This window comes from Myodes glareolus, chromosome 5 (genome assembly GCF_982192425.1).
Source record: "Myodes glareolus chromosome 5, mMyoGla1.1, whole genome shotgun sequence".
NCBI lineage: Eukaryota > Metazoa > Chordata > Mammalia > Rodentia > Cricetidae > Myodes > Myodes glareolus.
The window spans coordinates 91,617,184-91,644,705 of NC_142030.1; the positions used below are offsets into that span (position 1 = coordinate 91,617,184).

At 41.3% G+C, this 27,522-nt stretch overlaps 1 protein-coding gene across 5 annotated transcripts; it reads right to left on the reverse strand.

Annotated features, from left to right (window-relative positions):
• Positions 1 to 161: 161 nt before the first annotated feature.
• Positions 162 to 26,785, reverse strand: Rbbp5 (RB binding protein 5, histone lysine methyltransferase complex subunit). 5 transcript variants are annotated; one of them, XM_085688270.2, is made up of 14 exons: positions 26,618 to 26,785; positions 20,705 to 20,730; positions 19,313 to 19,368; positions 15,295 to 15,435; positions 14,417 to 14,579; positions 12,952 to 13,061; positions 11,682 to 11,801; positions 11,442 to 11,595; positions 11,267 to 11,338; positions 10,674 to 10,791; positions 9,414 to 9,483; positions 8,668 to 8,897; positions 7,560 to 7,637; positions 162 to 1,264 (listed from the first exon to the last, which is right to left on the reverse strand). In XM_085688270.2, the coding sequence occupies exons 1-14, from the start codon at positions 26,634 to 26,636 to the stop codon at positions 1,236 to 1,238; spliced, it is 1,386 nt and encodes a 461-aa protein (XP_085544396.1). In that variant the 5' UTR covers positions 26,637 to 26,785; the 3' UTR covers positions 162 to 1,235. The 5 variants fall into 5 exon arrangements, with proteins under 5 accessions (XP_085544396.1, XP_048286676.1, XP_048286675.1 ...); XM_048430719.3 differs by having other exon boundaries at positions 7,446 to 7,637; XM_048430718.3 differs by having other exon boundaries at positions 19,196 to 19,368.
• Between the last annotated feature and the right edge of the window lie 737 nt (positions 26,786 to 27,522).

A 27,522-nucleotide genomic window follows, 5' to 3' on the forward strand; every position in this document is an offset into this window, starting at 1 on the left:
GACTGATAGAGATTTCACAATTAGCATAGTGTTTAACCCCCTTTCAATGCTGAGAAAGTATGACCCACAGCAAGCCAAAAGCTTACTAACTAATCCTTCCCACACTTGGCTTCCTGACTTTGGATTTTCAGAAAATTTCAAACACTTATTGTACACATCCATCCAATTTGCTATTTTTATTAAAAGAACAGCAAATGCAGAGAGAGCCAGGGTGAGAAAGAGAAGGGTAAAAAAGCTAAGCAACCTTTCACAGAAAGGAAGTGAGTGAAAACACAGGGGGCCTGGCTCCAGGAAGAGACACACGATGGCTGGTGGGAACAGGTTCTCCACAGGCAATGATTTAACGAATGAACCTCATCTTTGATTTGAAGCAAGCTGCTGCTTTGATTTTGGGGGTTTCCACGTCAGTCCTCACACGGTGCCCCACCCCCATGATACAGAAGCTTGTGGAGAAAATACCTTGCTTTGTTTCTAACTCTGGAAGTCAACACAGGTAAAGTAATACACAAACCACTGCTGATTCTTAGCAGGAGATGGATAAAACTAATCCTATCCAAAAGCCATGATTATTCAGACAGATCTGATACTGGAAAACATGCAATGCAAGGGAAGCCCCGGATTCCCTAGAGCCCAGCCCCCTGAGCAAAAGGTGGTAAGACAGAACGACAGGGCCTTCTAGCTTCCTTCCTTTTCTGCCAATTTAAAATCTTTCAAGCACTCGCTTCTCTGTACAGCCTTTATACACAATATAGAAATACAGGAAGCATCTGGGAGGTGAAGTTATGAAAGCAACAGAAAAATGCATCAGTTTTCCTAGGACACTGGTAGCAAAATTTCAGAAAAGAACAAGTCACTCAAGGACATGCACTGAGGATGGAAGGCAACAGGAGATGGGAATGACATGTCCAAAGGATGTGACTTCAATAGTTAGGTGAACAAAACATGGGCATTTTCACCAGCAACACAACCAAGTGTGAAGTTGAAGTGAGTCAGATCTGATGTCTTCACGCATCCTCATTCCTGAGAGCCTATTTGGACTTATGCTTGAAAGGGAAGGCAGGGACCTGCGCTCTTCTTCCATAATTCACTTCTTCATTCAAACATAAAATCCACTCCTCCCACCTCCTGGGCGGAGGAAAGGCCTTTGTTTTCAATTCACGCCAATCTCAAATGACTGGCCACACTGTCCAAAGGCTACCTGACGACACAGTGAGGAGAACGCAGTGTCACCGTCTTCATAGCAGTTCTGAGATGGCTCCTCCTGCTAAAGAGATGAGACAGGAGAGATTTCCTTTAGTGTCACAGGCACACATGGGCCAAGAATGTCCCATCTGAAGAAAAGTACATAACCCAGTTCCCAGTCACTCTTCATAGAAGCAACTGTCACTCTAAACCCAAGTCCCCATCCAATACTGTTTCAGTATTGTCCCGATGTGTGTGCAGAGTGTGAATGCATGAACCTCTACCTAACTGCTGATAACCAGGCTCTCGGACGATCACAACAGACAAACCCCAGGATACCGACCCTTTCAATCTTTCATATATTAGACTAATTAACCAGTCACTAAAGATTAACAGTGAACAAGACATCCCTGTCCCAGCCCTACTGTTCCTTAAGTGACATTTGTATCAGTTTGGAACCCCAGATAACGTACACCATTGATGAAAGCTACTATCTGTGTTTCCATGCACTGAGAACTGGTAAGTGAACAAAATCCTAAATAGTAAGATCCAATCAGAACTTCCCTGATGACTCCATAGAAGCTGTTCAACTTCTGAGGGAATCTTTAAATGGGCTGCTGTGAAATATTAACTAGAAAGTATAGAAAGAGAACAGATAAAGAAAAGTCTCCTGGATGTAACTTAAGTGAGGGATTACATGATGCTTGGAGTTGTAAAATGGTGAAAATTAATTGCGTAAGTAATGAAAGAAAAGCACTCATTCACAAAGTTGCTTTGAATGTTATTTTTAAAATGAAATTCTAATAAAAATGAAAACTGGCAATAAAAACATACTCACATTTGCTGAGACCAGACTGAAATGAGCACAAGATACAAGCTTCTCTACTGAATGCTACACTGTTAAAAGCAAAACTGTAATTTCCAAAGATGTTTGTATTTGACAAACAAACTTTTCAAATCTCCTTCAATATAAAATATAAAGAATTTCCTGAGCTGATTTAAAACTACAGATAACAGAACACAGTCTACTAGACTCAGTTTATTTACTTCTTTCACGCTGGTCTCACTGACTGCTCCCAGAGGTATGTTGACTGAATTTTCAGTTTACAAATTAACACAGCACCACCATTTTAACCATTAATCATGAGGGAGAAAAGTGGTTTGATCACAAATAGACACCTTTAATAGGCACTCAAGACAACAAACGAGCCCCTTCTACTGTACAAAACAGTTTCTATACTATCCACATTCTTATGAAAGGCGTGCGTGCATATTTACACATATAGGCTTACTCAGGCATTAGGCAACAAACTAAAATCAAAGCAAGCAATACTATTAGCAAGGTAATGTATGAGAAAACAGCTCAACAAAGGCCTGCAGCATCTGCCCATGGAAACAATATTGAGTTGCATCATACAGGAAATCTCCAGCAGTATAATATTAAGAAAAATTCCGTTTAAGATGAACAACTACTTTTTGTCTCTCCTAGTAGGAGACTAATTCAGGATGGCCAAAGAGAACATTCTACATGGTTTCCAATCCTTCACTATCAGCTAGGAGGGTCCCACAGAATGAGACAGCAGGATCCTTAAATTAGCCTCTGCGTGACCATTTCTAAGAGAGAAGAATGAGAAGGAGGAGGAGGAGAACAAATGTAGAGTTCACTCACTATTGAGCATCTAAGACCAAGATTGCTGTAAGGGATTGGAGGCGGAGCTCTGTTGCAGAGTGGTCCAAGGTAGGGCAATCTGCACAGTAACCAATTCTGTAAGAGCAGCTGTAAGAGCAGCTCTCCTGCCCACCTCCACAGATCAAGGCACTGGCGTCTACCATAGGGGCAAGGGGATACTGCATGATGTGATAAACCAGTCCTTTGTGGCATTTTGCTGATGAGGTTTACTGCTGAGGAACCTTAGGTCTTGGGTAACAAGGAAAATAGAGTTTGTGTTCTCACCTCAAACTCAGAAAGAGCTTAAGGTAACAGAAACAGAGACATTAGACAATGGTACCAGCAGGCCTGTCCCTAGGGAGTCCCTAACTCAGGGTTACCCTTACTAGGCTTCCTTCTACACACACACTTCTCATGAGTGCCGGCCCTCCTATGCCAGTCAACACTAATGAGTTGTGTGAAATCAAAGAATTTTCAGTAGCCCCAGATTCCAGATTAAGAGTGGTTCTATTTGCCTTCCCCTGTCCCTTGAAATCTGTAATCTCCTGTACTAACCTACAATAGATAATGGCAGTTTCTTGTTAGAACAATTAAGGTTTACAAATGGATTCTGCAGTAATTGGTCAGTTGCACATATTAATAAACAGTTGTCATTTATCCAGCTTGAGCAAAACACAACTTAACCCTACAATTCTGCCTTCAAAAATTTGACTCTAAGCACCGGACTGAGCCCCCCAAGGTCCAAATGAGGAGCAGCAGGAGGGAGAACATGAAAAAGGAAATCAGGACCGCGAGGGGTGCGTTCACCCACTGATCCAAGGGGACTGATCGAATGAGAGTTCACCAAGGCCAGCTGAACTGGGACTGAACGAGCATGTGATCAAACCGGATTCACTGAATGTGGCTGACATGGGGCTGACTGAGAAGCCATTGACAATGGCACTGGGTCTTGTTTCGTCTGCATGTACTGGCTGTTTGGGATCCTAGTCTGTTTGGATGTTCACCTTCCTAGGCCTGGAGGGAGGGGGGAGGAACTTGAACTTCCCACAGGGCAGAAAACCCTGACTGCTCTTAGGACTGGAGAGGGAGGAGGAGAGGGAGTGGGGGGGGGGGGTGGGGAGAATGGGAGGGTATGGGGGGGAGTGGAGGAAGTGGAAATTTTTATAAACAAATAATAATAATAATAAAAAGATTATGGGATAAATGAGATACAGAACTGCTCTCTTAGGAATAAATATTTTACCAGTTCCAAAAAAAAAAATTGACTCTAATGCAAGAACTGTCTAGTTAAAGGGAGTCCACAGAAATGAACCTTGAACACAATCCCCAGTGTAGACTGGCTTGTTTCTACAGTGCTGAGAGCAAAACCCAGGGCTCTGAACACACTAGACAAATCCTAACACCAACTTTTATCCCTAAACCATGGGCTAATTTTCAGAGATCTCTGCTATAAGCATTCTAAATAAGATTTACTTCTTAATATATGGTGAAAAACAATGGCTACCCAGTATCTTTTACTGAAAAATCTCTGGTACATCAAATAAATGAGTTATTTGTGAGAATTCCAGTTTTCCTCAGAAGTCCCTGAAGGGCCACAAACAAATCAACAGCAGGTCCAGGTTTTACTTGCTTCAGGACCCTCCAAAAACCACCGTGTTATTGAATGAAGCCCTTACCTCAACCAAAGAATCTCACACAAAAAAAATGAGTTTATCCTGAGAGTGACATTTCTAGAATTATCTGGGACATCCAGTGTCACCACTCACAAATTTGCAGCCCCAGAAAGTTCCAAACTGTACTGAACTGTCAGTAAAGCCACAGGCAACCCTCTGGACGTCTTGGAACCATGCCTCAAGATCCCTGCTGAGGTTTTGCTAACAGTGCTAATCCCTAGCACTGTGGTATTTAATCTGCTCTGGAGATTTCCATTCAGGAAAAGATCAATGAACCAAGGACAGAGAAGAAAGGAGAACATGGGGAGAAGGACACACAGCTGCATGGAGAAGCACACGCTGCATGGAGAAGCACACGCTGCATGCAATCCTGAGGAGCTGAGGGGCTGCAGGGGACTGGAGCTGCTCTGTCCCTTATGTATCCTTCCCTTCACCCCACCAGGGACAAGTTCTCTAGTCCTCCATAAGGATAAAGCTGTTAAAACAGTTGCCTCCCATCAAGGCTGACCCACTTCAGTGCTCAACAAAAGAAATTAGAAAACAAAAAGCCGACATGAAGTACCCTGTTACTAAAGACACAGTTCTACCTTTAATGCTTCAGTACTTCCTTCAACTTGAGGCTAAACAAAGTGACAATGGGTCATCTCCAAAAACACCCTAGACAGAAGTACCTACTCTTAAAAGAATAGGCTGTAATGCTAGCCAGCATATATAACCAGTATGCATTTCACATACAGTTCAAAGTTTTACTACAAATTCTTTTCTGCTACTAAAATAATAACACTAATGAATCTGAGGAATAAAACAGCATTCTCCAGGACTGGGTAAATTTCCAACATTTTGATGTTGGGTCTCATTTAGACATTTAGTTACTGTGGCTACTAGTGAACATATTAATTAAAATTGAAATTTTAAGTCTATTATTGAGAAAGATAATTTAAAAATTCTGTAGTGGTTTATTTACCATTTACTATATATACTTTCTATTGAAAAGCACAAAATTAATTTTAACTAATAGTGTTTTGTTTTGTTTTTCTGGTGATGCAGCTCAAACACAGGTTCTTGCATAAGCTAGGCAAATGCTGCTCCACTGAGCCATACCAAAGGGCTTCCAAGTCCTTATAGGATGGTTCTGAAGAATGGGAGCGGGGTGTGTGTGTGTGTGTGTGTGTGTGTGTGTGTGTGTGTGGTGTGCTTGTCCACACCCTTAATCCCAGAACTCTGGAAACAGACAGGAGGATCTCTGCGAGTTTGAGGCCAGCCTGCTCTATGCAGAAGCATGGAGACTATGTCCTAAAGTGTTTTAATTAATTTTATATATCTGGCCACATTTTAAATCACGCAACTGGACTTTCTGTGGCAGGAAAATGTACTCAAACTTCAGATCGGATTTCTTCTGAGCGGACACCAGCAGGTGCACACGGCCACAGAAAGACCACCACCAACTGCTGATGTCAACAAACTGCTCATCTGTAGTCAACTGCTGACCTGTGGTCCTTGTCCTGAGTCCTTTATCCACACACAGCTCAGGACTCAGTATGCAGGTGGGAACTGCTTACCAGGAGCTATAACCACTGCTGCAGGGGACTCCCCTACTCAGTATGGTACTGCAGCATGAAAAATGCAAGTCCTGATCCAGCGAACTTAGGGGACTAATGACTCAGTCTGTTTTTAAGTTTCTCTATAGAAAATAATTCCTATTTATAGGCAACAATTAACTAGCATAAGGTACAAACAAATTGAACAAGGAATTCTGCCTTGCATTCTATTATTTATCATATGTGGATTAACATATTTAAACTAAATTTTAAAGTAAAGGAGAAAAAAACTAAATATAACCACTGACATTTTATCTATCCTGCGTTGAATAGCCACAAAAAGAGAATATTCTATTAACAAAAGCACGTCTTTTATGTGTGTCCATGTGTGTATGTGTGTGTATCTATCTAATGAATATATACAGACTTGTGTGTGCACACGCATGTGTGTGTGTGTGTGTCTAATGGATACAGATAGACTTTCAAATCTCAAGGTGTGTGCGTATCTGTCTGTCTAAGGAATATATACAGGCTTACATGTGCACATGAATGCGTGTGTATGTCTAATGGATACACACATTCAAATCCCAGGGACATCTGAGTGGAGATGAGCTCTAACTTGATCATTGTTTTTCGAACAAACACCACTTAACTGGTTCCCAGGTATTTTCTAGGAATTTCCATTTCTTGATAAAACTCTCTCAATCATGTATCATGTGTTGGGGGCTGATGTGACTCAGATGTTAAGGGCTAAGGCTCATGATCAAAAGGACCCTTAGATGTTAGGAAGCTATACTGTATCTTTTTTTGCAATCTCCTCCTATTTTCAGATACTGGGGGAACCCTCAAAGCCTTTATGGTACAGTTACAAACTTCTCCTTTCTCTGGACTGTCAAGAAAGAACACCACACCTTGGAGCACCTAACAATATGAGGATGCTGAAGTTTAATAGTCAGGTGCTACATTAAACCAGCTTAGTTTTTATTTCTGGCTACTGAACCATCCACAAATGAAAACTTAAAAAACAAACACTTAGGGCAGATATAGTCTAGGACATGTATTGGCTGGAGGCTCGTATCTTTTTGGGTCAGAGATTTTAATGGAAAGTAGGGGTTTCTCCCCAGAAATACTCACATAATACTTTGTAGTATCTGAAGGAAGTAGAACCCTTGTAGTCTATTTATGAACCTAAGGTTTACAGCCAGTGAATTAAGTCAATTTTGGTTTAGCTTGCCTTTAGCAGCTTAAAATCCAAAGACTACTTGGTGCTGGGGAAAAGGAAGGAAGAAAGGGAGGGAAATCCCATTGCAGTTAAAGGAAGTCAGGAGCTGTACAAAGCAAGGCCACAAAGCAAGCCAGACAGTGCTCCCAATGTGTCCTTACCTGCCAAGGGCTGGCTGAGTTCCGCCTGCACTTTACCCTTCGTTGATCCTTCCAGAGGTAAACCTCTGTCCCCTTTGTAGAGTTTCGGTTTAAATGGAGAATCTTTCTCTTTACCTTTTGATCCTTTAGGCCGGCCTGCTTGCTTCTTCTTGGATTTGCCATCCCCCTTCACACCCAGTAGTGGATGGACTTCTGTAGGAGGACAGACACCCATGAGAAACAGTCCACACCACTGGTCCCACATCCCAGTCAGACCTTTAGTGCAAAAAGCATTGCTTTTTATAGCCCACATCACTCATCGGAGGGAAAAAAAAAAATGCGTTGTTTTTAAAACTACAAATGAATGGCTACCACACTGACAAATACTTTTAGACCAAAAGGCGTACATAGTCTACATTATATGGTTTATACCAAACCACAGCAGCTCCAAACTGAAAAACAGTTAAAATACCCACGCATTCTAAGTCAATCAAACCCAAACAGGAGTGTGTGGACACAGCACACAGCACGGGCATAAGCGATCAGAAAACAAATGGACAGACCAGGGCCAGAGTCCTGAATCTACCATTTTCTGTGAGAACTTGGACAAGTTATGCAGCTTCAGCTCAACTTCTCTCTTTTATAAAACAAGAATAGTAAAATACATGCAGGGTTGATGTAACTACGAGCAGTGGAACAAAAACTAGACGACACTGCTGCCTGGACTGGAGTACACAATCAGAGAGTAGGCCGTTGTATAGTTAATTTCATCTATTGTTAGCTGTAAGAGAAAAGAATGGAAGGTGTCTGACGCTAACACCACGCCGTCCCTAGCAAATCACTGCATTACATGGCAACACAAGCTCCTGATCCCACTGTAAAAGTGGAAAGGGAGAAATGGCCGTGCAGGTCTGACTGGCACTTTAGCAGGCAGTAAAACACCTCTATGGAAAACAAACAAACAAACAAACAAACAAAAAGATGAGCAGTTCAAGGAAACAAATTCTAAGTCATGTATCAGAAGACAAAGTATGTCATTTTAGGCAAGGTACTGGAGGGCAGAACATCCCCATTTTAAATGTGAACACAAATGCAAACATCACAGAACTGTGAAGCAATATAGAAAAAGACTCATGGGAAAACTCCTTTAAAGTAAAAATGGCTCAAAAGGAAATTACTCATTTGTGCCCAAGAATATAAGTCAATGTATCTATAGGCACTGGAATAAAGAGGCGGCTCTTACCATCATTCGGCACTCCTTGGAGTTCTATATTGGTTGTTTTAGGTTTCTTCTTTGGTGGCTGGGACCCATCTGCTGAAGACTGCCTCTTCTTCTCTGAACTAGCCCCTTCGTCCATCAAGGAGGTTGGGACTGCATCCGGTGGGGGGCCATATGGATTTTCTTCAGGGTCTTCTACCTCAGGGGCAATGGGTAAATACAACAGAGCCTTTGAATCCTCCAGCTCTTCATCACTATTCGGAACAGGATCAGACAAGGGATTGGAAAAAAAGAGGAGATAGTTGCTTAAACCACAGCCCTTCAGCCTTTCCTCTAGTGCCTACATTGAATACACACAACAGTTACAGACTTAGACTTTTAAGAAAGACGAGATGAAGGAAAGAAACTGGGTAAGAGAACTATATCCATAAATCATAACCATAAATAGACTAAGCTCATTACTGCAGTTTCTTTTCTTTTTTGTCCCTGAGGTTTCTCTGTGTAGCCCTGGCTGTCGTGGAACTCACTCTGTAGACCAGGCTGGCCTCAGACTCAAGAAATTCACCTGCCTCTACCTCCAAGTGCTGGGATTAAAGGTGAGGCCACCATGCCTGGTTTTATTTCAGTTTCTTAAAATCTACATCACATTTTGTTCAGCAAAGGGCTGTTTGCTAGTCACACTACTAAGCAGCTGAAAGTGAAGGGACAGTTGGGGGAACTGGGCAGCGCTCAAGACACAGGAATGATACCCAGTCTTCCAAGGCACTCACCTGCTACAGAAGGCAGCGATGGGATCCACGCTGGTAACATCTACTTCCTCATCTTCAGCAGCATCAGCCCCTGTAGGACAGAAAATTGTAGAGGTTTGAAAAGAAATGGAAAACTGTTTTTTGCCTGGGAATAATCCTTGCTCATTTTACTCGATTACTTAACAATAGGGGCTGAATTCCTACTAGACATTAATACTGGAAATAGCTGACAATCAAGAAAGTTGGGAACGGCTCTTCAGTAAATGTCTCAGTCTACCCAGGAAACAGATCATTTCAGCATAAAACAATAAATGCTGCAGTAAAATAATACACGATGGGGAGACAGGAAGAGGGACTGGATAATGTGGACACCTAAAAAGGTTCACAAAACATAATCCAAGACTACCAAAACCATCTGCAATGCTCTGCATTCCTAGAGGTATTCCCAAAACACAAAAGGGAGCAGTTTCCAAGCTGGAGAGATCTAACTTCAACCTCTATTCTCTAATTCCTACACCATGAAGTGTTCCAGGTGTCAAAGATCTGGGGGCATAGTAATCGTATACACACACACACACACACACACACACACACACACACACACACACACACACTGTGCAAAGTTCTATACTAGAAACCACGAAGATAAGTCAAATCTCAAGATAGTGGCAATGCACACATGTAATCTCAGCACTGGGAAGATCGGTAAGAAAGATTCGGGGTTTGTGCTACATAATAAGACTCTTGTCTTCAAACTTGCAACAAAAAAAAAGTCAGATCTTTATTTTCAAGAAGTTCCTATTCAGAAATTTGGAAGATGAAATTAAAAATGGCAATGACTAAGGTCATAATAGTGAAAGACTTTGGGGTTATTCTTACAGGCTGGACATACATTAAGTGCTTTATGTGAACTATTCCATTTACCCTCTACAATGTGAAGACATGGGTGCTACCATTACTCCACTTGCGAGATGAAGGATTCAAGCTTAAGTATTTTGCCCAAAGCTGTCTGGTACCAGAACCCATGCGCTTGACCTTTCTCCAGCTGACAAAGATGTAACAGAAGACACGACACAAGCTGAGCCTGAGCACATCTCTGTGCTGTGCAGGGTGCTATATGCAAATCCCGACTTAACCATCTGTGTCTCACCAGGAAACACACTGTGATGCCCATGTGAACCTTTAACTCGAATCTAAATGAAGGCTCCTCAAGCACTGAGAAAACGACTGTGCTTAAGGAAGAAGGTGACAGATAAAGCACCGACACAGTCACAGCATTACCTGTTTGCTCAGGCTCACTCTTATCTTCATCTTCAATATCAAACTCTGATTCTCTTTCCTCATATTCTACATTTTCATCCAACTCTTTGAAATCTGGGGCAAATGCACTCCAATTTTCCTAAGACAAGACAGGTAAAGTCACCACATGAAAAATCGGTAACCATGTAAGTTCTAGCAACTTATATTCAACATGAAACAGACTAAACATTCTAAGATTAAACTTGGGGTAAGAGAATAAATTTTTAGGTATCTAAAGTGTTTGCCACTATGATGTATTTTCTATATAAACATTTCAAGTTATTAACTGCATTTTCTCCATAAATAACTACATCTTTAATCTTTTTTAAGTGTACTTCACAAAGGTAGTTTAAAAGTGTTCATCAATATACAATAAACTGAGCTGGAAATAAGAAAAGCAAAATAAATGTTAAAAGGTTGCAGAAAGTGTGTATACATGGAAACAAAGGTGGAAGCCAGCTCAGGACAAAGTGAAGTGAAACCAAATAAAGTTGTAGTTAGCTCACTCTGTATAAAGAATTTCTGATAAAAACAAATATTTAGTTTCAAAGCAAATCAACCAGAAAAATACTTACTACTTGATTTTGGGCCCAAATGGACACCACTCCACTAGAAATAGAAGCTATGATGGGTCGAACTGGATGCCACTAAATAGTAATTTAAGAGAGAGAAGAATTGTCTATCAGCACAGATTTAAGTCATTCGAGAGTGTGTGCACAACCAAAGCGATACACTGCTCTCTCTACTCACAGCCACGTCCAGCAGGAGTTCTCCTCTGGTTCCGTGCAAGATCTTCACTAGGTTGCCAATGCTCTTCTCCCAGATATACAGGGCATGCTGCCGAGCAGAGCCCGCTACTATATATTCCCCATCCCCAGAGAAGCAACATTTTTTCCATGGGGTCCTAAAAGACAAAGAATATCCCCAAGAGAAACTGGAGCAGGAGCCCAGGGAAGGTCAGTCACATCCTCTCCTGGCAACAATACCTACCTATTCACCAAGTCCTGCAGTTTCTGCATAGGCTCGGGCTCTCCATCCCTGCCACACGTTAAAATCTCTCTGCCGTCATAAACTCTGATTATTCGATCTGCTGTGTTAATTAAAAAGCAACTACAGAAAGGAGAGAGATTATTGACTAGTCAGACATCTGTCCCTGTTAAAAACTTCTATACTCCTTAGACCGGCACCACAGACCACCTAGCTAACTGGAGTGAAATTAAGAATGGCCAAGATTCAATGCTTATATATCTTCTTGTCACTCCAAACCAATGAAGTGAAAATATGTGTGCTTTGTCCTGTATATTCCCAAACCTCATGTTAATACTGTCTGGACTTAACTGAGATCTAAGACCTCTGAACTGAAGTGAGCTCACTCAATTCACAAGTTCACAATGTGCAATATTCAATAATTAAATACTGCATTTATCTGGCCTGTTTCAAACATTGTATGATTATTAATGAGTCAATAAGCTAAATGTATATTTTATAAATTATGTTTGTTTGGGGAGGGGTCTAGAAGAAAGCAGCTGAGTAAGTCATGGGGAGCAAGCACCCCTCCATGGCCCTTTGCATCAACTCCTGCCTCCAGGTTTCTGTCCTACTTGGGTTTGTGCCCTCACTGCTTTTAATGATGAGTTGTTATTTGGAACTATGAGCAAAAGAAACCCTTCCTCCTCGAGTCGCTTTTGGTCATGGTGTTTCATCACAGAGACAGTGACCTAACTCAGACAGGCTGTAAGCATATTTGGGACTGGGGATGTACCTCAGTTTTAGAGCACTTATCTAGCATGAGGGAGGCCCTGGGGTTCTGCTCCTAGCACTGCTAAAGGTAAGTACGTGAAATATTTAAAATTTTCACTCGGTGCTATGTGCCAGGCATTTTGATTCTAAGCAACAAGACTTAACATCTTTTCTATAAAGGAACTGCCTGGCAACCTCCCAACAACAAAGATGTGACTACTAGTTCAATAAGGGAAATTTTATGAACCTAAGAACCAGACAGTGAGAGGTTCTAACAGCTTTAATAAATCTAATAAATTATCACACACGGTAAATATTATTATTTGCACTCCACTCACTTAAGAAGAAAAACTAAGAAAATCAAAGACATCACTGGGTGTGGTAGTGCCATTCCATAATCTTTGCACTCAGGAGGCTGAGGTAGGAAGACCACAAGATCTGGACCTGCCTGAGCTATGTGGTGAGATTCTGTTACAAAATCAAAAACTCCATACACACAGGAAGACAAAGCCTCACTCACCTCCCTTTCCGGGCAAACTCAATTGACTTAATGGCTGTAGTATTGCTTGTTCCTGTTGTTACTCGGAAGGAAGCAACAAGATCCTGAGAGTCTGTTTTTAGGACCAAGATCTGAAGTTTACAGAACAAAAATAAAAAAGTAAATATTCTGAGAACTACTAGTAATCAGATCTGACTTGTTTTTAAATTGTGCAGAGAAGACATAGCAAAAGTCAAGCATCTCGAGTCCTATATATTCCATCTCATTAACTGATACTATGTTTTACTTCTTTCAATAAACTACAGAGTCTTAACCATCTACTTTTAAAACACGATGTTTAACATTATTCATAACAGGCAACACGTGGAAACAACCCTAGACTCCACTGACAGAGAAACAGGTAAAATGCGGCATAAACATACAATACGATTAAACTTTGAAGAGGAGGGAAATTCTGACACACGGTACAACACAGCTACCTTGATGACACAATGCTGTACGAGATCTACCAGCTGCAAACGGGGAAATACAGTATTATCCCACTCCTATAAAGTGCTTACAGTGGTCAAATTCAGCAGGAAACGGCCTGACAGCCGTCAGGGGCTGGGACAGCCCTCTCTGACAGCTGTTCAGAGTCTGCAGAGGCTGCTGTTGAGTACTGCTGAGCTTAACACTGTAAATGTTTAAGAGAGTTTAAAAGTTTGTGTGCATCGGCTTCAGTTCTTCACGCACGGAGGCAAGCACTCTACAGCTGTTAATATTTATCTTAATCACAATTTTTAAAAAACTGCTACCGGAACAAACACCTACAATGTACTAACCCCCAAAAGTCTACACTTCCAAACACCCCGAAAGAACAAGTTTAACAAGGAAAAAAAGATAGTCTCAGTACTCTAGTTAAATTGGCCTTAAATATACCATGTTTCTTTGTGTGAATGTGCACGTGTGGATGTTTATATGGGGTTTTTATACAACTAGGTATTAAAACATTTTTATCAGCATGTTCTAGATGATGACTTTTAAATATTATTCTCTTCATTACTACTCCTGGTCAAGACCCTGCTGTCCTTTCCTGTTTTTTTCTGGCGCTGGGGAATAACCACAGCCTCTTACATATACAGCAAGCACTTTACAGCTAAGTTACACCCCAGCTTTCTCTCTTCTTTTCCTTCTCTCAGCGTCTTGAGAGAAGCCTTGCTGTGCAGTCCAAAGCTAGCCTGGATCTCACCATTTAATTCAGTTCTTGAACTTGGAGTGATCCTCTTGTCTCTACTTCCCAAGTACTGGAAGAATTTTATAAAATAAGCTGCCACACTGTCTCCAGTCCTTATCTAAATCAAATAATCTACTCTAATTCAAAGCACAGAAACTATTATTAAGGCATTTTCATGTTCAGGAATTACTCCAGGGAAGAAAGGACCTGAAAGTAGAAATAAACATGAGCCAAGGCAGATCCCACTCTTTCTTCACTAACCTCACGGCTTACCTTGCCTTTTGCATTTCCTGTATAAATATATTCCCCTCGCCTATCAAAAGAAGCCACCACGTTCAAATCGGAGTCATCGTCTACCGGAAGAACAACATGTTTGGAATCTGAAAGGGTCAACATGACAGGAGCAGATTTCATGGGACACACGAGAACCTTGTTCCTGTTTAAAAATATGAACACATATTGGCTATTGCTATAGTATCAGCAGATTGAGTCCCTGTCCTTTTTCCCTGGTCCCTGACCACTTTCTCATTGGCTCTCCCAGCTCCAGCAAATGTGAAATGGTGAAATCACGTAAAGTCTACAAACCTAATAACAGGAACAGACTCAAAAGATAAGAGCCTATCTCGACAAATAAAATGTGATTATTAAAAATATTTAGTAAACCAGTAATACACTAATTAAAGTAAAAACAAAATACTGATTTTTAATTACATTAACAAATATATGTATATCAAATATGGCCTGGGCTTGAGGCACATATAATGATCATCATACTTACAGAGAAGTAGATTATGAGAGATCCCAAGAAGTGAAAAGCTGTATCTGAGTAATGGAATACTAGGCAATTTTTCCTTAAGTGTAGTCTTAACATCAAATTGTTTCTTCATACTAAAAGAGTCTAAAGAATCAAAGCCAGGGCCCACTCATTACATCATTCCCACCTTTGGTCATTTCCAAAGTCTTAATATTGATCAGTTACAATCTCCTTACAATATATTCAATAGAACTAACCTAAGCAGAAAAATTACTTTATATAGGTTTGAAAAGATGTTGTGTTTGCCTCTTAAAACCTCAATCTGAAGTTGTCAGAGCCCAAAGCTAATCCACTCAGAATGAGACCCCGCCCTAGGAAAGGAATATATTAAACATACTGATCTCGAGGATGATACTGGACTTTTAGGATGGGCGAAGGGAACCGAAACCTCTGGTCACAATCGCCTGAAAGAACATCCCACTGCGACACTATGTTATCTGTAGAAGCGCTCACAAGCTTATGACCATCTCGACTCCAACTATGGAAAAAACAGAGGTGAATTTAGCACACAGTACAAGGTAAAATATATATAACACTACTATGGATAAAACATTGACCTAATTGCACACGCCAACATTTTTTTAAAGTAGAGCCAAATCTATAACAAACTTTCTTATTATATACCCAGGCTGACCTTGAACTCACAACTTCCTGTCTCCATTTCCTAAGTGCTAGAAATATAGGTATGTGCCACCATGCCTGGCTCTTGCACTGTTTATTTATAGTAATGGCACTATTTCAAAATAACACTACAGTTAGTACCCAAAATAACAAACTTGAGTGTCTTAGTTAAGTTCCCAAATCAGCTGACCTTTAAGAACATGAAACATAAAAGGACCTGAGGACGTTTCGGGGATAAAGAACATGGGAGTTCCCTACAGTAAGTACTCCATCACAGCACCAACAAGACAAAAGAGACAAACATGCTATCTCAAAATAATGTGCCTGCAATCCTAGCACACAGGAGGTGGGGGAAGGAGGATCATGAATTCCAGGACAGTCTGAGCAAAAATAATAAAAATTAAGAAATGAATGGTCATATCTTAAATGCAGCTAAGGACCTAGACATTCTGTTAAACAAAGACTGAAGGTAGACTGACTAGTTAGAGACAGCAGAGCCCAATGAATGACTCAAGACTAAACTCCCTGGATTTTCTTCCTGCCTCACATATCTGGAACTAGGTAAAGAAGTCAACAACTGGATAATGCCAACAGTCACACACAATCCTCCCTTTCTTTCCCCACCCAGACAAGCCCTACAGAAAAACCTGCACTCACTCGTCCTAATCAGCATGGTCTGGACAGACAGCTAGACTTCCACCCTGACCTTGCTCTAATAAGGCCTCTATGACATCACAGATGCTGTAAGATGGCTGAGTGGAAATGGCTTCATTAGTGAGATCTCACCATCACAGTGCCTGTGAAGGCCAAACAGAAAGAAAGGCTCAGGTCCTTCTGTCCTTCCCAAATAGGATGATGTCAGCAGAGACCCATGGAGAGTAACCCCACCAGCAGCCTCTGTAAAGGGAACTCGAACTGAAAATAATAACTCAAAGTAAAAATTCAGTAGAAGAATCCAGCAGTCAATGGAGTGGAGGAAAGATAAGAAACAGTTAACTGAAAGAATAAAAATTACTCAACATGGATAATAGATTAAAACATTTTAAGTGGGTGGGAGAACACAATCTCAGGGATCAGACAACAACAAATAATATCCATGTCACCAGAGTCCTACAAAGAACAGAGTGTGGTTTCAAAGTATTGGGAGAAATAACAGCTAAATTTCTTCAAATATAACAAAAAATAGAAAAACCTACCAACTAAAAACAGGTGACTGAAATCAAACAATATAAGCCAAAGAAACCATTCCAGGAGTTGGGGACATAGCTTAGTCGATAGAAATCTTGCTTAGCATTCCCAATACTGCACAAAAGCAGGCACAGGGACACACACTGGTAATCTCCGCACTTGGGAGACAAAAGGAGGATCAGATGTTCAAGGTCATCCATAACTAACTTAAGGCCAGCCTAAATGCACAAGGCCATCAATAGCAGGAAAGAGAAACTCTCCTTTGAGTTGTTGGTTAGAGCTGCCCAAAAGACTCCCATCAAGGAAATTTCTCTCTGCAACAGATGAAGACCATTACAGAAAACTGCAACCAATCAAAATGCAGAGTAGTGGAGCCCAGTCCTAACTGGTACATGTACAACACAACTCCGGCATGGAAGGCTGGGGAGCATTACAGAAGATGGGGCAGAAAGATTCTAAGAACCAGAGGAATGGGAAGTTTGCTGTGAGATTGTGTCTCCTAGGAATGTCACGAAGCTACATAAAGCCTCACCACCATAATGGCTTAACACCAGATGAACAAAGACAACAGACATGCCAACGCGAATGGGGAAAAGCTTACAGGCCTCAACCATAGACAATGAACTACAGGCAACTAAGGAGGGTTGAGAACAAAAATTTTCCTCAGGAAAGAACACAAAAAATGGTTATCAAATATCAAATGGTCAGCCCTGAAAATATAAACATTCAAATAACATTATATGTATTGAGCAGGTTGTATTCACATATTTATGAATGTGTGTGTGTACACAGACACACACACCACAAATTAAAGAAAAATGCTATGAATTTTAAAAAGAGCAAGGGGTGTGGTACATGGAAGGGTTTGAAGGGAGGAACAGGAAGGGGTAAAATATGTAACTATAATTATAACATCAAAAAACTTAATAAAATAAAAATAAGGGGCTGGAGAGATGGCTCAGTAGTTAAGCGCACTGACTGCTCTTCCAGAGGACCCGGGCTCAATTCCCAGCACCCACATGGCAGCTCACAGCTGTCTGAAGATCCAGTTGCAAGGGATCTGACACCTTCACACCAATGCACATAAAATAAAAAATAAAAAGTTAAATAAACCATAAAAAAACAATAAAAAAACTCCAACACACAAACATATGTTGATTGTAGAAACATTCTCAATCTTAAGTCTTAAAAGTGGTAATAGGAAAGTGGCGTCTCATCTATATAAAAATAGTAACACAAAGATAACAATTTCTCATAAAAAAAAAAAAACTACAGAGGCCAGGAGTCAGACATGGTGGCACACCCCTTAAATCCCAGCACTCCTGAGACAAAGGCAGAAGAATCTCTCTGAGTTGAAAACCAGCCTGGTCTATATAGAGAGGGACAGTCAGGGCTATGTAGAACCCCTGTCTCAAAACAAAACAAAACAAACCCACAATAACAAAGAGGCTCTAAACCAAGTTCTCTAAATGTAAAGAAAAAGATAAAATGGAATCTTAGAACACTACAGGTTTGTCTTGTGCTGGTTACAATGTGTGCAGAGGAAATGTGTAAGAGAATTACATTTTATACAAAAGAGGCATCAAGGGAAAGAAGGCAAGGGCTATACCTTATCTGAACTGTTGCAAAGTCAACCCTGGGGTATTTTAGACTGTGGTTAATCAGGTGTGTAACACTGTATCTAGTAACCACTAGAAGGTACACAAAGAAACATTAAATCAATATAAAACCCTATATTTATTCAAGTAACCCACACAAGGCAGGAATCAGAGAAAGAAAATACAGAAGGAACATAAAGGAAAACAAACTAATATGCACCCACATATGAAATGAAAAATGCTTTTTATTGAAGAACTTAGCAGCCAATGCAAGAAGAATCAAACTTAACCTTATAGCTGTGTGATCTTAGAGAACTGTATAATTTTTCTGGGCTTCAATTTCTCATCTATGATAGGAAGGATAAAGTCTTTACTTATAGAGGACTACTGAAAGAATTAGAGTATATATATAAAGTTCTTAATCCAATGCCTGGCATATAAGGAGTCTTCAGAAAATGCAATCATTTGTATCAGAGATGAGGCAAATGCATTCCTAGACTCTGGGGACAAATGATGGCAAAAATAAGCTAAGGATTTCACTATGAGGGACTAAGTTCAAGTCTACAGACAGAAAGACTGGGGTGCCTTTCCTACCAGATCTACAATACCTGCAATTAACCCTGGACCTGCATATGCATACACATGCACACACACACATACATGAGACCACACACATACAAACATACCTATACATATTTAAAAAAAGAAAAAAAATCATGGGTCTGAGGTATTTATTTAAGTCAGTAGTAGTGTTAGCCCAGAATGTATGTGGTCCTGGGTTCAATCTTCAATACCACAAAAAATAAAGTAAATAAAATCAAAATTCCTTACCACAAAGAACAGACTGGATGGATGTGTGCACTAATTATTTTAGCAATGCCTCTTGTCAAGAAATCCCAAATAACAATTCGGCCATCGTTACAGCCAACTGCAAGCAGTGTGCCCCACCTGTTAAAGGTGCACGTCAGGGCCATGCTGATGCAGTCCAAAGTTCCATCAGCTTCCTACAAGACAAATGCAAAACACACAAAGGCTGCCATAAAAGACAATGCGTGCAAAAATGATCTCTGCAAGTGTGCTTACACCTTTTAAATTGATTTTAAAAAAAAACAAATAATTATAAGAGCTAACCAAAACCTTTGGAAACAGTGATGATCAATCTCTCATACAAATTTCTCAAGGTCAATGAGCAAAGTATTATAGGAGTAATAGAAGAGTTCTTTGGTTCCAGGACAATGTAAACACTATGAAACAGCCTGTGTGGCTGACATTTAAAAAATTACATTATTTTCCATCAATGTCAAGCTTTATAAAGTAACCACAATGAAGCACAGGAAATGTTACAAATGCGAATTACACATAGTGATCATTATTACTATATAAGTACATTCATCAAAAATTGTAAAGTACACAGAAAAGTTACTGTATAAGTGATGGAAGTATTTGTTTTAAAAAGCCCTTTAATTAAAGTTGTGAATATTTTTTCCTTTTAGTTAAAAAAAAAAATGAACCTTGTCGGGCAGTGGTAGTGCACACCTTTAATACCAGTATTCAGAAGGCAGAGGCAGGCAGATCACTGGGTTTGAGGACAGCCTGGTCTATAAAGTGAGTTCCAGGAAAGCCATAACTTTATAGTGAAACCTTGTCTCAAAACAAACAAAAAAATGCCAGGCAGTGGTGGCATGCATGCTTAATACCAGCAGTCAGGAGGCAGAGGCCAGCCTGTCTACAGAGCGAGTTCCAGGACATGTTCCAAAGCTACAGAGAAACCCTATCTCAGGAAAGCAAACAACAAAAACAAAACAAAAAAAAAGAACCTTAAGATTTAAAAGAATTACTGAAAATTTTCAGCCAAAATTGCATATTACCTGCTGCTCAAAGTTAAACATTTCTTTTTCTTTTCTTTTTTTTTTTTTTTTTTTTTTTTTTTTTTTTTTTTTTTTTTTTTGAGGCAGCGAGGCAGCATTTCTCTGTAGCTTTGGAGCCTTTCCTGGAACTAGCTCTTGTAGACCAGACTGGCCTCGAACTCACAGAGATCCACCAACCTGTGCCTCCCAAGTGCTGGGATTAAAGACAGTGTGCTACCACTGGAGGACTGGAGAGATGGCTCAGTGGTTAAGAGCATGCTCTTCCAAATGTCCTGAGTTCAATTCCCAGCAGCCACACAGTGGCTCACAACTATCTGGAATGAGAGCTGGTGCCCTCTTCTGGCCTGCAGGAATACATGCAGGCAGAACACTGTGTGAATAATATATGTATGTGTGTGTCACATTTAATATTTAATCATCAAATAAAAGGCAATCACTGTTTACCACACATTAACAACAAAACTAAACTCACCTCTGGATAGTTCTGCCCAAAGGACTCTGCAAGAAGGCAAGAAAGAAAGTGGATGACACAGAAATCACACACAAGGACCCACGAACAGGACACAGCTCACTGGTCAAGTGGGAGGGGCTGACACCTTTTCAGGCCTCCATGAGGTCACGCTACTCATCACCACAGGCAGATGATATATCTTTCTCAAACTCTGTACTTTCATAACCATACAGGAAAGTATTCCAAAGCCGATGAGTACGGAAGCAGATGTGAATCCAATCAACTTCTATTTAGGAAACACTAAGAGATTTGTCAAAATGCAAGATTCCTCTCACTCATGTTTGTTTTGTTTTCAAAAACCCCAGGAAGTGGAAAGTCAGGGATCCTAACTCTGAGTTGTAACACTCACCTGGTGCAGCCTGGAGGTGCCCTGAGAGGGCTGACAGACTACAGAAGGAAGAACACTAGCCCTAGCGGCTACAGCCGAGAGCGCCAAGGGCGCAGCCCAGAAGCCGCTGTGTGCTGCTGTGCTGGCAAGCTGAGCCTAGAGCCATAAGTTTCCACTTAAGCTCCTAAGCAACAAGACTCTAGCTCCACAACTCTGGAGCTGTAAGTCTAGTTCTCCAGCAGAATATAAAACTGTGAGTTTGGAACAGTCCGTGAGCCTCTAGAATGCAGGGTCACTAACTGTCCTCACTGCCTATCCAGGAGTCCTATCTTACAAAACCAAAGGACCGCTTGGAACACATTCAATTATGAAAGGGACTGAAAGCAAATGCTGAAATATATCAAGAGCAGTGTTTCTGAAAATTGTTTTTAAAGTTACTCAACTAGAACAAGTGTTACATAGAAATGCGTATCTGGGACTGGAGAGCTGGCTCAGAGGCTAAAGTGCTTAATGGGAGGCACTGAACACTTGAGTTTGTATCCATAGCACCTACTTGAAAAGGGGGAGTGAGGAGTCAGGGGCCAGCAAGATGGCTGGGGGGTGGGGAATAAAAGCACTTGCCATGCAAGCCTGGTGACCAAGCTCAATCACCGGACCCCACACACAGAAGGGAAAAGCCAACTCCTGGGAGTACCCTGATTTCCCCGAGCACCATGGCAAGCGCATCTTGGCACGCACACACAAGAATAAATACATAAGAAATGTTCGATCAAAAGGTAACAGCCTTCAAAACACCTGACAAAGTAAAAACTCACATATGTTTACATAAACATTTGCTCCAAGTTTTTTTTTAAATAAAATACTATACATATTACAACATGACATGGATCCAGCCAGTGCGAATATAATCATCGGACTATATTCGCATGGTTGAGAAGTAAACAAACACGCGTACTCATTTAAATACTAAAAACAAAAATCAGGATCAGGAAGATGGCTGAGCAGGTAAAGGCGCTGAAAGCCAAGCCTGCAGTCCTGAGTTTAATCCCCAGGACCCATAAAGTAAAAGGAGAACCAACGCCCACAGGTTGTTTTTTGACCTCCACATGTACCACACATACACACACATGTATTTTTAATGTAAAATTTTTTTAAAAAATCATTTGGCTAGAGATAGGGCTCCAGAGCCTCAAAACCTATGTAAAGGGCCAAGGCCAGGAAATGTGCAGGGGAACAGGACAGGCAGATGCCCTGGAGCTCACTGGTTAGACACTCTAGCCAATCAGAGACCTCTGGGTTCAGTGGCAGACCCCATCTGAAGAAAGGAAGAGGAAGACACCCAACATCAGCCTCTGGCCTGTCCACATATAAGCAAACACGTGCACCTGCACAAAATGGACACACACAAATAGGTATCCACACCATATACACACAAAGTATTTAATCAAAAAACAAACATTGAAAAATAATCAAGAAAGGCACTGTTATGAATACCTTTATGTAATCCTAGCACTCAGGAGACTGAGGCAGCACTGAGTCTACTACTAAACAGGCATTTCCACACTTCAATACTATAGGTGAAGAGAGCTAGTCACGAAGGGTAAGTCCCGCAGGTAAGAACTGGCCTACTCTCGCCTGCCTCAGTCAACCCTTCAGACAACCTGCAGGTCTAACTTCTTCCACCACAACCGCAGAACAGCACTCACTCACTTAAAACCCTTCTCTGCTGGACAAAATGAACAGAACTCTAAGTATAATCTTGAAAAGCAATCTCAGCTTACCCTGGCCAGCACTTTTCATTTTGTCTTTGGTCTCGTATGATCAGCATCTGTGCCACAGCTTCAATTAACCATGCCGAGTACCAGCTGCAAAACACACCGTTTCCTACACCCTCACTCATTCCTGCCTAAGAACATTTGCTTCTATAGTTTTCTCCACTGGAAGGTAACCCTACAGAAAGCTCCTGTTCCGGCTTTTCGTTGGTTGCTTGGTTTGGCATCTCCATCTCAGTATTTTCAGTTGAACAGTACCTCTATAAAATTTCCACAAATTTTACATCAATCCCACCAACAGTGCAGAACTAGCTGCTTTCATATGGATTCCCCACAGTGTACTAAGACACAGCAGCTCTGTACTACACAGAGTTACTTGTTTCTCTTCTCCTGGTTGTGTTTTTATCCAGGACAAAAGCAGCATCTTATTGTTTTCAGCTGGTATAATTTAACCCACCCCCAAATGAATAAATCATCGTAGTCCATTAGGACAAGATTTTAATAAATTAGTGCAGGAAATATCAGAGAATAATAAACCATGGAATAAAGTATAATTTCAAAAGCTTCTAGAGCCTGAGAGATGGCTGAGTGGTTAGAAGCACTTGCTGCAAAGCACAAGGCCTGGAGTTCAGATCCTGGAACCCACGGAGTCCAGCACAGTCCTGCACATGCTTGTAACTGAAGCACTGAAGGGGGCTGGTTACCAGTTCAGCCAAAAAACATGAGCTCCACAGTGATAAAAAAGACTGTGCCTCAAAGGAAAAGGACAGAGAATGACAAAGGAAGTCACATGACTCCTCGGTATACATGACTTCTCTGGTCCACACACATGTGCACTCACACAAACATAGGCATACATCACACGGACACACCCATGCCAAAAATATTCTAATTGCACATGTGCATACATAGCGGTTGTGATCGTTTATTCCTTGGGCCAGTGAGATGGCTAAAGAGACTTGCTGTCAAGTCTAAGGAGCTGAGTTAGACCTCTAGAACTTCCCACATGGTGAAATGACTGCCCAATGCTGTCCTCTGATCTGCACATGCGTTGCTGCCTGCATCCTCCCCCTCACCCCCCCACTAAATAAAAAAAGCTAAAAATTAGTTGGGCAGTGGTGGTCTATGCCTTTAATACCAGCACTAGGGAGGCAGAGTTCAAGGTCAAGCCTGGTCTGCAAGAGCTAGTTCCAGGACAGCTAGGACTGTTACACAGAGAAACCCTGTCTCAAAACCAAAAAATAAAAAGAAAGAAAGAAAGAAAGAGAGAAGAGAAAAGAAATAGTTTAAACTTAATTTTTAAAAACAAAATATCTCTTAATATGATTTATATAAAAAATGAGTTTGAAAACCTATCTTAGGCTGGTGATGCTGCACTTCCTAAACACACGTGCCTGGGACGGAAGAGAGGCTGTCCTAGTAATTTTGCATCTCCAGCATAGGCCACCTGTTACACAGCAACGTCTCAAGAAGTGGTCAGATGGTCATAGAAGTAAAATTAGTCTCCAGTCTAGGATCCACCTGAGTGGCCACATCCCATGACCTATCATACTTCCTTCATTTCCTTATCTGACCAGATGTCCTTCACGGTGTTCCCACAATCACATCACTTCTGTTCCTTTCTCCTCTTATATACAATCAGTAATTTTCTCACGATAAGACTCAGTCATTTCTACAGAGATGTTTATCTTTTGGAGACTCAGGCCTCTTTTTAATTGTCAGATATGCTAAATATTCCTAAGTTTCCCCCTTAGGAAACTTTTGTATCATTCGAAGAACTTTCCCCAGGACCTGCACACCCTTCAAAAGGACTAATGTAACATCTTTTCTCTCATAAACAAGGAGAGGCTCTCACTCTCCACTTCTCCCACACCTTCCTAAAATCACTGAAATCAACCTTCATCTTAGACTGTTAACGGAGTGCAAGTTGCCCAGGGGTAAAATGGAACAGCCTGTTCTCAGTTTTCAGTCCCAACTGCTCTGCAATTAGTGTCTACAGAAAGGAACTATTAACCCATATCCTCTTCTAGCAGCTGTGCATAGGAAAATACATGGAAGGAACCTGAAAATGTGCCTGGCTCATGAAAGAGCTGCGTATGTTATGTAATTCATAGTCACTTGCTCATTTTTTTCCCTCCAAATATAAGAAACAAAAGATCTTGTCCCTGGCAATCTTCTTCTCTGACCTCTCATCTTTTCTCTTCTACCTATTCACAGGGTTTCATTAAAACCACAATGAATGGTGATCAGAAGTCAAAACTTGTTTCCCAAGCTCTCAGCCTATACTCAACATATCCAAGCTCTCTCTCAAATGCCCTTCCATCTTGCCGGTAGTGTCGTTATTGTTGTTATTATTATTATTTTATTATTATTGGTTCATCTTCTCATGAGCACTAAACTCAAATTCTGCCAATGCTGCCTCTTCGTTTTTTCTTTCCATGTCCTAGCTCCCACATTCCTTATCACTCATACACTGAAGCTTCCAAATTAGTGTTATATTATTTCAACTACACATTACTGTCAGATAAACTTAGAAATCTGTGCTTCAACTGAGCTGTCAGTGGCTCTGCCCTACCTTCCTTAAAAAGCAAACTGTACAACCTGTCACCCTTGAGCCTCCACAAAATAGTACCAGTCCAAACTCTTGATCATCTTTCTCACAATATACGTATTTTGGACAAGCAGAAAAAAAAAATCTCTCACTGGGGATGCTGGAGAAATGGCTCAGAGGTTAAGAGCACTGGCTGCTTTTCTAAAAGTTCCAAGTTTGATTCCCAGCACCCACATGGTAGCTCACTACCAACTGTAATTCCAGTTCCAGGGCCTCTGGTTCTCTCTTCTGGCCTCTGGGCACCAGGCACCCCACTGGTGCACAGACATACATACAGACAAAATATCCAGACACATAAAATAATAAATTAAAAAAACCCTCACTGATGGCTTATTTCAGACACATCTTCCACATATTTTCATACTTAGTCTGTCAGCATTATATCCACATGCATGCATGAACACTCCAAAAAGCTACCTAAAGACAAAGAACACTTTAAAAGTGAAATTTGTAACCCTCTGTCCCTTCTCAATATATATATAAAACCATTAAGGGCAGCCAAGTCATACAGGAGCTCTTGAAAACAGACGTCACCAAGCTGCAATGTTAAAACTACCTCATAGAAGGCCACAAGAAAATACCAATGTGGACAAGGAGTTGGGAGTCAAGGACTTAAAGACACAGCGAGAATAACGGTAATCCACACCTCCCTACAGTTAAGGCCCTTAAACTGGAAGACAAGATAACCAGATTCTATGTGCCAACTATGTCACTTAGTGCCTAGTCACAACACTCTTACTTTTTTAAAAAAATAAAATCTGATTAAATAACACATTTCTAGTAAGAGTTACTCTATCTAGGTACCCGATCCCGTGACAGGTCTTCACAATTTCACCCTAGGTTACTCTGCCTCAGACTGCATCTCCAAAAACTCTGGTCCTGCCTACTCTGTTACTTCAGCACCTGCGATCCTCGAAATCACAGCTCAGTCAAAAAGTGCGCCTATAACTCCACAACTGATCTGAAAGCGGCTTCGGAAAGGTAATGCATTCTTCCCGGACAGTAGCTGGATTTCCTCCTGCTGCTGCAACTCCACTCCATGAGCATTCAATGAATCATCTAAGAAGAGGGTCCCTAAGGTTGCAGCCTGTGATCCTTCCCGCCCGGTTCCCTCCTTTCCAGTACCAAAGGGTTAGCTAACGCGCAGCCACAGCCCTCCTCACCCAGCAACTCGAGGTTCATCCCTGCGGACGCTGGCCGCCTGGTCTCCGCGCTGGCAACAGTTCTTTCTCCCCCACCCGCTCAGAAGCCCCGCGTCTAAGTGGGGGGCGCCGCGAAGAGCCTGGCGCAAGCTCCGGAGACTTTCGGATTTAGAAGGCCCCGCGGCTTCCGCTTTCCTCCCCCGCTTTCCTTGTTCGTTTTACGTAGCTGTCTACATTTATCCCTAATTTTTAAAAAAGATTAAACGCTTTTTGGAAACAACCAATTATAATATTTTTGAAATACAAAAATGCTATTGTCGGTCAGAACTCCAAAAAGCGCAAGAGTGCAAGACTTTTCTCTCCGGGACCATGTAAGCGAGCAAGAGATTTCAGGCATATCACTAACCCACTAACGCTTACTGTGCTGTGTGTTCCTTAGGTTGTCCCGACGGCGGCCTGTGACTCCGCAAGAAAGGTTCCGGGTGATTCTTTCTAAGGCAGAAAAGCGGGAAAGGTCGGCCCCTAGTGTTTGAGTGTTGGAGTTCCTTGACGTAGTCAGAGCGCGCGCTAGCTTGGCTCACCCGATAGTTACCATATGTCTGACTTAATTTCGTAAAGATTATTTCACGTCTCTAAAAGGAATGTCATACGCCACGGCGAGGAGTACGATAGCATTTGTTAGGTCTTTTCCTACGGTTTTACTGTGTACACAACGTCGATTAGTACACGGGAAAAGAATTGTCAAGAGAGAGATGGACTGAGTTCCCCAGGTGTCAGATTTGACACAGAACAAACAGAGAAGACCAGCTGATGGTAAATAATGGGTGTGGGACAGGAAGTGTTTATTTGACTCTAGATGTGGTCGGCATTCACAAAACAAACAAACAAACAAACAAAGCAAAGAATAGCAAAGGCCTCCTGCACTA

What these genes read in the sequence shown, in the direction of transcription:
- Rbbp5 (XM_048430717.3), bottom strand. An exon ending in CAGTATCATCCTCGAGATCA is followed by an intron (nt 14,580 to 15,294) that starts GTATGTTTAATA and finishes ATTTTTAAACAG; the next exon opens with GAACAAGGTTCTCGTGTGTC. An exon ending in GAGTTTGCCCGGAAAGGGAG is followed by an intron (nt 11,802 to 12,951) that starts GTGAGTGAGGCT and finishes TCCTTTCTGTAG; the next exon opens with TTGCTTTTTAATTAACACAG.